Source organism: Fusarium graminearum, chromosome 1, assembly GCF_000240135.3.
Source record: "Fusarium graminearum PH-1 chromosome 1, whole genome shotgun sequence".
Lineage (NCBI taxonomy): Eukaryota > Fungi > Ascomycota > Sordariomycetes > Hypocreales > Nectriaceae > Fusarium > Fusarium graminearum.
In genome coordinates this window covers 1,602,007-1,614,388 of record NC_026474.1, presented here as the reverse complement: position 1 = coordinate 1,614,388, position 12,382 = coordinate 1,602,007, and the positions used below count along the sequence as shown (strand labels likewise).

Below are 12,382 nucleotides of genomic sequence, written 5' to 3'. Positions count from 1 at the left end.
AAAGAGGGCGATTAAAGGCCCGGGGCACGCGAACGGAACTGGCGGCTTTTTGTATTAAAGTGAGGCTTGTTTCTAGTCCCCAAACAAGAACATATTTCAAAAAATTAGAACAATATAGCGCAACACCATGGTATAGCACGATCCCCCGCGTTGTTGGCCATGTCACAAAATCTTTGTCCGTACATTACACGGCTGTCACTCAGCCAATTCGTACCCCGTCCAGTCGATACTCAGCCAGTCTTGGGTTCCTTGTTGCACTTCGCACTCACCTCGCTGATCTTGTATTCCACAATGACAGGCCGGTCTTCCTCGATAACGAACCTGCCTGAGCCTACATAAAGCTTGTCCTGCAAGACCTTGAGACCAGGCGCATCTGTCTCGAACCTGATCTGCACAACTAGACTCGTCAGCATTCAGTTCACAGACCGTGGAGTATCTCAAGGCAAGGCGAGAAAGTCGCAGGAGTAAACTTACAGGCATTTCCGAACCCGGTCGTGGTGGCATTTGCATCACCTCGAATCACTTTCCCCTCTTCCCCTGCCATGTCTACGACGCCGTTGTAGCTGAAACGCATCATAGCGCCAGAAATATCACGCGCAACACTCGTGACTTCAAGCTTTACCCATTGCCCGTCTGGATCACGCCGTAGAAAGTCGCTGCCATGTATGAACTTCGCATCGACAGAAGGTTCATACCCGGGTTCAGAGATGAGTGTGCCATCGTTGTGGACAAAAGGAATATTGAGCAGACTGGAGCTTATGATAAGCGGGTCTTTGATGGCGATCTGTCATGAGAATGTTAGATGACTCTTTCAGAAGTTCGAAGGGTACTGATATGAACACATGGAGAATATGAAGCTATCATCGAACAAGCCTTAGAGGATGGATAGTGGAAAATCCGGGGCAAAGGAAATAGACAATGGGATAGCATTGCCAACATACCTGTGCAGTGAAGGCAGGGACAAGTACAGGAAAATTAGTCAACTTCATGTCGAGAATAAGTCGGTGGAGTGTTATGTCTCATTCTTGTTCCCCAGACGGAAAGCTGAAGCTTCTCTATGTCTCTGTCGCTTCTGGTCCGGTTTCCGAGACGAGTTGCATCTGAGTATGCGTATGAGAACAGTACAAGGGATATATGCGTCTTCCATCTCATATTATATCTGTATCGTTTCAGACCACAGCAGACGAGTCGCAGAGGTAGATTGACGAACCGAGTACCAGCCTCAGCATGTAACTAAACCATGAAGCACACTGTAGTCAGTTTCCCTTTGTGACAGGGACATCTACCGAAGCACATTGGTGACGGAGGGACGAGATCTCTCTTTGTATCACCAAACAACAGCTATGCTCTGTAGGATACGCAGAAGGACGAGTCTAAAGACACAGCAAACAAGAGCACACAAAATCTGGCAATCATGCCACAGAAGACCCAATAACGCAAGTACAAAATTGTACAACGAAAAACTAGATCAGTGGATATACAAAATGCATCTCTCAATGGTGTACAATCGAAAGCAAACGTTGACTGATGGACAAGGTATTGTAATATCATCACCGCCTTGTCAGCGATTAGAACCGAGTCCATGGTGCAGACCACTCCAGGAACACTTGCCAGGAATGGTCATGGAATTTGTGATAGTGCGTAGTGTCACTGATGTTTGTTCAAAGTACCAGCTATGAGTGTAACAATGTTCGCAGTGTATTGCCATTACTAGTTCAACATTATCAATGACTGCGCGTCTTCAACATAAGACTAGCAACACGCGAATACCTGCTTACCCATATTCAGTGCTATGTTGTCCATCTCACAGCAGGTTTCTCGATAACGATAAATGCCGTGTTATATGTGTAGACAGTGTATGCCGAGAGCCCGAGCCGTTATCAACCGAGCCGCACCGTTGCATACCTTGTTCGAATTGGCATCGAAGGAGCGAAAGTCACAGGAGGCTATCGGTCGCTCGAATGGTATGTTCCAAGGCAAGAACATTCGTATACTCCAAGACCCCGGCGACAACATCAAAGCCCGTGGTGGGAATGAAGGTGACGCTTGCCCGAAACTTCCGATATACTCGATTGGGGCCCTGGAATCACACCTGCTGGATCGCCGTTGTTTCGGTGCAGAAGAAGCAAATACTTCCGTCGAGCGACGATCATTGTTGGATCCCAGGACTGTCATCCGTTTCAACCCGTTAGTACCAGGTTACCCCCAGCCTACCCTCCTCAAACAACGTAGGCCTAGCTGTCAGCTTAACGCCACTCGTTTCAGAAACATCTTTTGGTATAGTATTGAGTGGTTGACATGTTGTGTCTGTCCTTAAGTGGCGAAATATACCCTCGCAGCCCTGCTTCACCGCCAAATCTTCTTATCTTAAGAAGAATGGCCATCGTCATGTATCGGAACGAAGCGAAGCGAAATCAAGATCAAGCCATTTCGATAAACGGACCATGATCGGTGATGCTGATGGGGGCGACAATGGTATGACATCTTGTTATTCCCAGACGAAATCTTTGGGTAATGGTCGCAAAATTGACACCAACTGGGCTCATACAAGCAATTGATAGGGAGGCAGACGCAAGAAAAACATTACTGAAATGCTATCATTTTTCAGTAAAGCATATTAAAAATAGTAGTCAACCTGCAGGTAAAACTCGATCCAGAACAACATTCGGCTAATATTATGGCTCGCCATTCCACAGACTGAGCCTTGCATACCGGGGAATCCCTGCTGTTGCGTCGGAAAAAGAAAAAGTTTCAGAATCATCTCAGCATTATTTGGTATCAAGCTTTGACTTCAAAGCTCTCAGCGTCCGTATTCTGATGTGTAAATGGTATCCCAGCCTCGCAAAATACACTTGATTCGGATCGCAATTGCACTTGCAAGACCAGGCTAGTCCACATAAAGACATCTCGGTGTTTTCGTCCTCCAGATGGAAACGTTATGTTTCCTTGTTCCGACATGTTGTGAGCGTCATAATCAGTATTCGGCTGCGACATGCCTGTCCCACGTTGACGTTCAGGTTACCAAGATTTCGTAGAATTGGCGAATCTTCGCCCCTTCAGCATCGTCCAGCCCCTTCTTCATTAGCGTTACCGGTGCGGAGGCTCTAGGATTCAATCTTTCTCATATGGTCTTTGAAGTTGAAAATAAGTGGTGGGGAATATAGGTAGATCCAGACCCGCATGACAGTATCGTAATTGATCCGTCTTTTCCAGCAACATTCAGCCACAGCCTTGCCAAATCTCATTAGACTTGTCGAGACTGGCTTTCACAGAGTGCTAAGAATGCAACTGCTTGTAAGCGGCAATCTCCATCTGGTGGATCACTGTACTGAAAAATCTCTTCGCTTTCAAGATATGCGTGAGCGCGGACCCAAATATGTACAGGGATGCCCAGACCGCATGTTCGGGAGACACGCTTCGCTTCTCAGTATGCAAGAACGAAAAGGAAAAAAAAACCAAGTTGTGCGCTGGGCTTATTTGCTGCCGCGTATTACTGTAAGGATGGGATCCGATCATTTGCATTGAGTAGTTTCGATGGTTTGACCCATTGCTGGTAGGGTCAGTCCCAGCTGCGAGACAACCCTAGCTGGCGATATTCTCACGACTACCTAGGATCAAGGGTCGAAGGAGGATAAAATCTCATGTTTTCTGTATAGGACTGCATTGACTTGAATGGAGACCATGTGAGGTTGCGTCATGGGCAAAATCCAATTCCAACTGCTGTATCTCTCAGTTGTCATGAGCTTGCGGCATATAGCACGGAAATTACCAAGACCGGACTCAATGTTGCAGCGTTAGACCAGGGGAACAGGAAAACATGTGAATCTGAAACCGACGACCGATTCTGATGAGGCATTGTGCTGGCGTGGGGGCTATAAGTTCTGTCCGAACATCGCACCTCATTTCGAGTCATAATAGCGGTATCTGGTGCTCACCAATGGTCGAGGCACTTGGGTAAGGCCTCCAAGTATCTTTCACGGCGGATTCATATCGGAATTCGTGAGTAATACCCCTAGCGCGATAGTGAGATGACCATTCGGCGTTGTAGAGACCCTGTCTAGTTGATCCTGTCGGGTTACCAAAATGATGAGGCTCTCGAGATGGCCGAGATATACGTCCCAAGAGCCACATACGAGGTTTGAGACGTTCCGAGTCGACGAGAATGCGGCATTGCCCACTTGGGAATATGGAAAACCAAAATCGGTCAAAGTGTATGCACAAGGTGCAAGCTTGGTTACCTGGACAGGTAGTTTAGGACGGCGTAGGCCAAGCAAACTCAGTCCTTTGGGCGAATGAAGCAGTAAAGACTGCTCGCCCTATTTAAATGATTGGATATGATGAGAGGTTGGGCCGTTTTGAATGGCGCTGGTTGTTGACCCAACTTGACCCTCCCGGAACATAAGCCGAAAGTCCTCGGCTGTGACAAAATCGTTTGCACAGCGGGTATGTGACGATAAACACCTTCGGAAGAGGCATGTTCTTCAGAGTTTAATCCTGGGGCGTCAGTAGAACGGGTTGGGCAAACTCGGATAATACTCACTGTAACATGTCTACGTCATGAAAAGGGCAGTGCTTGGGAGATGCGTCAACGTAGATTTAATTCATGGCCTCGCGCGTGGTATTTTCTTTTACGCGTGAAGGGTCCTTGAGTTCGGGGACATGGATCCAGATGCAGACCAAGCTCGCCATGTCTGGACCATTCACCAGACAATGCGATGACGCTAAAGCATCTGGGATCTGCCAAAGATCAAGTCAGCAGGGAAAGTGATAGCAAGGTGCCTGACAATTTTTGGTCAACTAGGTAGAGGACGCGCACGCGTAACACACCGACAAAACAAAGTGCTCAAAGGAGAAACACCACGAGCAAGCGGCCCATTATGCGACCATGAAGCACAGTGGATCCATGATTCAGGCATACGAGCCTAGTGGTTGAACTTGGCTTGTAGAGGGCGTGCATATGGGCATGGGCACATGTGGGAGCGTGTAGAAGCTGCAGGCTAATAGTTGCAGTCGTCTCTCCAGCCACCCTGTGATGGAGCATCCGTGCATGATCAAGAGAACTATCTCTTGGCTGGGGAGTTTTTTGCGATGCCGCAGATGAATCGGACGATAGCAGATGCCTGAGTCGTGATGCGGAATGCAGTATTGCAGAAAAAAGATGGGATTTGTGGTGTTGTCGTCTGCAATGATCAACATCCGGCACTTGTCGGAGATGTGTCTTGTCAAGTTGAATGTTGGATGATACTCAGGGTCCAATAACTTGATTACGAAATCAAAGACGTTGGCTGGAGCCACTCTGCTCGATGGCATACCGTTCTACTCGATGGCACGCTTGCTTTAGAGCCTTCGCGTAATAGAGAGTAGTTTGCAGCGCTCAGCTCGCTTAAGCTGATATCCGAGAAATCTCAGATCCATCGCCGAGTTTCCCAGAAAACCGTCCGCTCGTGCGTAGGATGCAAGACTGACTGGACTGGCTTCCCTGGTGATTTTCGACATGTGGGCAGGACAACTGGCGCGGGGATGAAGCCAGGCGAGATGTTCATTTGTGAGGCGAATCCATAATGCTATGGCGTGTGTCCTGGCACAACTGGGGCCGAAGGGTCTCGGTTCTTTTCGCTAGAGCAAAAGAAGATGTAGTCTGGGTCCTAGAGATGTAGCAGGTGCTGTAGAAAACGCGGTGTTGAACGCGGTCTAAAAGTTTTGATGTTTCGTGTTGTGTTGTCTTTTGACCTGTTGCCTTGTAAACTGAAGAAGAGCTGGGTACAACGGAAAGTCATTCGCTGAATTTGGCCAGGGCATTGGATCTAGCCCCTCCAGGTCCTTCCACTTCCATCATCCATCGGTACTTAGGAAAGTGCGTCGACACGTTCTTACCCACAGACCACCTGAACCGTGCAATAGGATTCTTGCCATTATTGTTAGTGCCACTCGGCCGATGCAGAAATAAAGCCCAAGCATCTGGGGACTAGCGTCCGTGTTTTTGGTGCCCAACGTCTTGGAATTCAGTGTTAGGTTGCTGAGCTTTTTTTTTTTTACGACCAACCGAAGGCGTCCGGGCCGGCCCAGCAGCGCCCGAGACTAGACCTATTAGAAATTGTCAAGACGAGTTTAAGCTGACCAAGTTGTCAATGGGGATGTGGTGGTATCGTGAGTCTGAGTAAGAGCCCCTGGCAGTCTAGAGGTTCACTAATGCGCATATACACATGTACTAGAGGTGTCTATTATCTGACGTTGTAGGTATGTATCTAGGTATCTAATCTAACCTGGGGATTATCAAATTTAGACAAGGCTTCCCGTCGCTAACTTCCGTAGATCCAGTTCTGGCGGCGGTTCTGCTAACAGGGGTTGTGCCGTGTTTGTGCTGTGGAAGTTCCCCAGACGCAATGGCGTTTTTTTATTCTTTTTCTTTCAGCGGTTCTACCATCACAGCAAGGCATGTTCTTTTCGTTCTTTGGCTGCTTCTTCTTGTCGCACGGGTACTAAGTAAACAACCTGGGCGGATTCTCCCCCATGCTTGTCAAACCCTTGCAAGCCCGCTATCAGAACTCAGCCATGACACCACTTGAGGACTATTACTGGCTCCCGGAAGCGTGGGGTTACTGGGATGGTGGGCATGCTTCCAGTCTAGGCGTTGTAAGAGACAGAAATATCACATACCTGTTAGTCGATAGCAAAGCCTTGCCTCGATGATGGCCTCATCACTCGAGAGCACCGCCCGTTGCATGAACCTATAGCGGCCTAAGGGGAAATACATCAAGCTTGTACTGTACAGTATATGTAGCAGGATAACTAGGGAGCAGCGGTCAACTGACGGTGGCCCGTATGGTGAAGCTAACAGGAGCATACGCTGCTGCCATTGTTCACAAGGGCTCCATGGCTGACAAGAAGGGACGAATAGCAGTCATGGCAATCCTCCTCTGTGGCCGAGCTCGGATGACACATGAGGAATGTCCCCCTGCTTGGTGTGCTAGACTAAACTTCATTCTGTAGTTGGAAACGGCAGGTCGGTTTGCATCTAGGGATCTCAATACCATGATGGTGTGGCTGTCACAATCACCGCGGAGTGCCGTCCTCCATTAGACGACTGTTACGTATCTCTGGTTTCCACCACAACGATAATTGATATGGAGTCGTTGTTACAGATTTGGCTGGGCACTGCGGCACTCATCACCGCCATATGGCTGGCTACCAATGAACAGCCGCGTTGAATGCTGATTGTGGGTTTGGATTTGGAAAACGAGCGATGGACAGAGAAGAGGAATCACCAATCTATTCCGCTCTGGTCTCGCGTCTTCTGCTATACATACATACTGCAGTCTGGGTGATAGGTAGCGAAGTTAGCATCAGACTATCAGTAGGTATTATCAGCCTAGTTGGACCCCAAGTTTGCCTGGTCGATTGAGGCCCCCCAAGCCTGACATACGCCTCCACACCCACAGAGATCTTCTGCAACGCTGAGGTCTTATTTCCATATAGGTATTGGATGTTGCGTAAACGGCTAAATGAACGAGACGCGTGCTCGTTCTGATGCTCAATGACTGGCTGTTTATGTTATTCATTCCTACAATTCCTCATTCTTTTCCAACATGGAAGTGATCAGTCTAGTATACCGTAATGGAGTTACGCCCCCGATGAAGCGCCTATGAGATCTATGTAGCTTGGTATTCGAGATGCTCATTGATCCGGAAATGCCCTCCAATATCCATATCGAGGGAGACGGCCCCGTCCATGGCCCGGGCCTCTAGTGGGTCCTGTCCATTCATGATCCTCCATCTAAGAGATCCCCTGCTAGACCCTACGAGCTTGCGAGACCGATGAGACCAAGGCCTGCCTGTCTTGCCTGTCTTGCCTTGCCTTGTCGTTGTCCAAAAATCTCCACAAGCGCAATTGCCGGTTGTTTGCCCCAGACAAGTACATATAATCGAAGATGGTCCTCGTCTTGATCCCAAAGTGGTAGTCTGTTTTCTTAAACACAACTTCCATTGACAATCATATATTGTCTCTTCCTCTCGACTGATTGTTTATATTGATTCGGGTCGCATACTTGAATCAAGAACTCGTTCAATTGTAACATCCATCATCGCCATCTCAACATCATTGTCGGCACCACCCAAAAAAAGGCCTAACCAAGACGTTAGCCCACACCATCCCACACAGCAAGTCTCCCACAGTTGTAAGTGTGCCCTCTTTTTGGTCATTCATCGTCCTTTGCACCGCGCCGCGCCGCGCCGGCTGCACTATACTGGATGCATTGCAGATAGAGATCCAGCTTTCAGTCGCGCGCTTTGTTTTTGTTGTCGATTGCTCCAGTTTGGTGGTATTCTGGTTGAGTACCTGCCTCTGAGCTTGTTGCCATTCCCGTCCCTTCCCGCTCTCGCCGTTCAAGCTTCCGGCTTCGTGTCGTATCATCACATACCTACCTACGTACCTCAGCTTTTTTTTACCGCCAGCATATTTGGCCCAAAGGATTTAGTTGAATCTTTTTTTGGAGTCTGGATACGAAAAGCGCCTGTATGAAACAATCTCAGCGCGAGAACCCCACGTCTTGACCTCTGCTGCGCCCTGTGTATCGAGAGATACACAGAGAGAGCGCGGATAGGACTTGATTCTCTGGCGATTGCCCAATACCAGAGAGGTACGACCCTGTCCCCCCGATCTTGCACCGAGCTTTGAGTCACACTCTGTATTGCACCTATCTTGGGCCTAGAGGTACTGTAGGTACTGTTGGCCTGGCATAACATGGCATGGCATGGCATGGCATGGCACTTGACCCCACCCCTAGCACGGAAGGTCGGATTTTCTGGCTCCCTTCCAGGTTCTCACTCGCTCTTACCCTTACTCTCAAGCCCACCTGCACCCGACCTCACCTCACCTTGCCTTAGGCTCTACATGCCTTCCTGCCTACCTTACACGCCCCCTGCCCTGTTCTTTCCCTCGAGTGAGGTGAGAGCTGCTGCTGCTAGGTGCGTGAAAACTTGGCAGTCTGCCAAAAATACACACCCGTACCCGTTTCGCCCTTCACCGCTGTACTGCGCTGCTGCCCACCAAGCAATTGTTTGACTTTCCCGCGCGCAAGGAAAAAAATGATGATACCTTAGTTCCAATTGTCTTGGGGTACTTTATTATTTGCCGCGCCCCTCCCTCATGCCCCAACCTCTCTTCGCTTCTCTGTGCCTCTGTGTGCTCATCTTCACTTTGATCTCAATCAAAATCGCATTTTGAATTTGGTTTTCCCATCTTCAAGATTGCCTGTCATCATATCCTTCCCTTCTTGGCTTGTCATTCTCTTTACAGCCTTGCTTCCTTCCGCCGTTTCTTCTTTTAAAGTTCTTCCCCCCCCCCACCTCTCTATCTTACATACTCCCTCACTCACTCTGCATAATGTCTTCAACATTTCAAATGCAACAACCTTTCTACCGTCCAGCCTCTCTAACTTTGGACACACAGCACGCACAAAAGTACTTCGAGGACGAAGACAACAGCGTGTTAGACGACAACGTCCTTGACCACAACACACTCGACTCGGGCTTAGAACTATCGCCTCCAATGGCCGACAGCCGCCGAGACTCTTTTGCCGTTGGGCACCCTCTGTTCTCACCAAAAACTGAGGACTGGCAGTCTGTTGACATGCAGTCGGTACCTTCCAACAACCCTTTCCTGGACCAGCACAGCAACAACCCCTTCATGCGCCTCGACCAAACTCAACATAACGCCTATGCTACTGCCAACTGGGCCTTCGGACCCAGCTCCGGTGCTTGCACTCCTCTTCATCCTTTTGACGCCATGTCTGCCGAATATGACACAAATGTCCCTCTCTTCCAGCGACCCATGGCCGGCCCGACACCATTCACAAACCCTGGCAACATGTTCCCAGCACTCCCCGGTGGAAACCAGTCCATCCCCACTTCCCCCCAGAAAGAGTGGATGACCCCTCAGCAGCCCATCAACAAGAACAAGATGCGCCCTGGCAGCCCCGGTATCCGCTCCCACAACGAGATGCGCCGAGGCGATGGCATTCGTAAGAAGAATGCTCGCTTTGATATCCCCGCCGAGCGAAACCTTAGCAACATTGACCATCTTATCTCTCAGTCTACTGATGAGCAAGAGATCAAGGAGCTTAAGCAACAAAAGCGACTGCTTCGCAACCGACAGGCAGCGTAAGTTTTACCCCGCCAAATACACATTGATGATTTACATGGTTTACTAACCCCCTTCAGTCTCGACTCAAGACAACGCAAGAAGCAACACACAGAGCGCCTGGAGGATGAGAAGAAGCAATACACCGCCGTCATCAACGACATGGAGGAAGAGATGGCTGAGCTCCGTGGCAAGCTTGAGCAGATGCTTCTCGAGAAGCAGACCTACACCAACTACATCGAGAACCTCAACCTTGAGAAGGAAGAGATGATCCGCGCTCACACCATTGAGACCGGCGAGCTCAGGAAGAAGGTTGGCGTTCTGACCGACCATGTTCAGCGACTCGAGAGTGCCGTTCCCACTGCCACAGACAACGGCTTCTCATCCGGTTTCGACGACATGGACGGTATGGGCATGCCTGGCGCCTGGGATGCATCCAACTTCCTCAACGAGTACCCTGCCGAGCCCGAGGTCAAGCAGGAGATGGCTATTGCCACGGTCAAGAAGAGCGAAAACCCCTTCGCCGAGAGCGAGAAGCCCGCCCAAGGCGGTCTCTTGTTTATGCTCTTCCTCGTTGGCGCTTTCGTCCTCTCGAGCCGATCGACCCCAGCGATCCCTCGTGTCTCCGAGGATGTCAGGGTTGCCTCGGCCAACATCCTGGACAGCGTCCTCAAGGATGCCGGTGTCAACTCTCAGTCGGCTACTCTGCAGGCTCCTCCTCAGCCATCGGGTGCCGCTAACTGGGGCAACCCGATCGCCATGAACGACATGATGATGGATGGTGTTGCGCCCTCGATGCTCTCCGAGCTCGGTGACACACTGACCCAGCCAACACAGGAGCAGACCAATGAACAAATCTTCTCTCTGTCGGCTGCTCAGTACAACGGTGTCAACTCCCAAGATTTCCTCCAAAACGCCCCCGAAAAGTCTTCTCCTAGTCAAGGACGTCGAAACCTAGCCGAAGCACTCGCAGCAATGCGATCAAACAAACAGAGCGATGCAGCCGATGTTTATACGCGATCTCTCCTTTGGGACCAGATCCCCAACGACGTCGTGCGCAACTTTGCGAAAATGGTGTCCGAATGCAACAGCGCAGAATGAGCGAGCAGCAATGCAATGAAATGAGAACATGAACGACGAAACGAATATAAGATTGAAAAGAATATCGATCGCAATGACGAATTCACGGCTTTCATAGCCCCCCACTGATCTACATCAACCCCCATCTCCTTTGTACCTTTTTTTTCTTTTGTCAAACCTTTCCTTGAAGTCGGCTATTTTGCTTCCTCTTTACGGGGGATGAGCTGCCATATACTCGATGTCGCTCTCGCGCGTACTTCAGACATGTTGCTCACGCACCGAAACGGATGGTCTTCTGTCTTCCAATTGTCGTTTCTTGTGTTTTTCCTATTTCGGAGTCGTTTTTGATTTCCTATGGATCTAGCAAGCGAGCGTGCATTGATTTGTTTTGTGTGATTTTGGCTTGTCTCGAAATTGGATACCTCTTTTTCTTTGGGTAAAGGCGTGGTTGGTGGTGGATGCGGTGGCACTTGGGGTCGAACGCAGCGGCAAAACAGAAGCCAGCAGAAAGCAAGCAGACTCTATGAGGGCCCAGTCCATCAGAGTCTGTATATTATCACGGTGCATGGAGGGAGGCAGGATGGTTATTTCCTTTTTTCTGATTGTTTTCTTTTTTGTTATGGAGATGGAAATTGGCATACGTCGAGAGAGACGACAATGACTGAAATGGTCAATGATGACGAAGAAACGAGCTCGTCGGTGATCATTTATTTGTTTACTTTGGAATTTATTCGATTCTCTTTAGCAACCTCCATTCCCAGGTGGTCTGGTCTGCTGTACGATATTTATGACATGAATGATATGAGATAGTATTTACGCAGTGAAGATTTGAACTGAGAAGATTTGATTTCTCTCATATCGTACCGCATGTGCATTCACAGTGATGGTGATGGTGATTACTCTCTTGGGTGATGTTGATGTTACCTCGTGAACATGTACTGCTATGTCATAACAGATCATGTAGCTGCTACGCTTTGAAGTTGATGGGTGATCAGATCAAGATTTTGGAGTCCATGTCAGGCTGACATTGATACACGGCCAAAGAAGGAAGCAGAGTGTGTGCTAATTTGAGAATCAGGATTGAGACAGAAACAAGGTAAGACATGTGGCTGATAGGCCGGCTATAGGCTGAAGCTGTGAGTGGTGGGTGTCAGACTGAGATGGT

At 49.2% G+C, this 12,382-nt stretch overlaps 5 protein-coding genes across 5 annotated transcripts; 3 read left to right on the top strand and 2 right to left on the bottom strand.

Annotated features, from left to right (window-relative positions):
• Positions 1–230: 230 nt before the first annotated feature.
• FGSG_00517 (uncharacterized protein) lies at positions 231–989 on the bottom strand (the record flags this gene model as incomplete). The annotated part of the gene is made up of 3 exons (XM_011317891.1): positions 231–397; positions 475–784; positions 942–989. The coding sequence occupies 3 exons, from the start codon at positions 987–989 to the stop codon at positions 231–233; spliced, it is 525 nt and encodes a 174-aa protein (XP_011316193.1).
• Positions 990–1,484: 495 nt separating this feature from the next.
• On the top strand, positions 1,485–2,317 carry FGSG_00516 (uncharacterized protein; the record flags this gene model as incomplete). Its single annotated transcript, XM_011317890.1, has 2 exons — positions 1,485–1,637; positions 1,856–2,317. The coding sequence occupies 2 exons, from the start codon at positions 1,485–1,487 to the stop codon at positions 2,315–2,317; spliced, it is 615 nt and encodes a 204-aa protein (XP_011316192.1).
• A 4,200-nt stretch (positions 2,318–6,517) lies between these two features.
• On the bottom strand, positions 6,518–7,034 carry FGSG_11775 (uncharacterized protein; the record flags this gene model as incomplete). The annotated part of the gene is made up of 3 exons (XM_011317889.1): positions 6,518–6,624; positions 6,658–6,764; positions 6,883–7,034. 3 exons carry the CDS (start codon positions 7,032–7,034, stop codon positions 6,518–6,520), a joined length of 366 nt encoding a protein of 121 aa, XP_011316191.1.
• A 1,705-nt stretch (positions 7,035–8,739) lies between these two features.
• FGSG_11774 (uncharacterized protein) lies at positions 8,740–9,060 on the top strand (the record flags this gene model as incomplete). Its single annotated transcript, XM_011317888.1, has 1 exon — positions 8,740–9,060. The coding sequence occupies one exon, from the start codon at positions 8,740–8,742 to the stop codon at positions 9,058–9,060; it is 321 nt and encodes a 106-aa protein (XP_011316190.1).
• Positions 9,061–9,381: 321 nt separating this feature from the next.
• On the top strand, positions 9,382–11,282 carry FGSG_00515 (uncharacterized protein; the record flags this gene model as incomplete). Its single annotated transcript, XM_011317887.1, has 2 exons — positions 9,382–10,157; positions 10,218–11,282. The coding sequence occupies 2 exons, from the start codon at positions 9,382–9,384 to the stop codon at positions 11,236–11,238; spliced, it is 1,797 nt and encodes a 598-aa protein (XP_011316189.1). The 3' UTR covers positions 11,239–11,282.
• Positions 11,283–12,382: the final 1,100 nt, after the last annotated feature.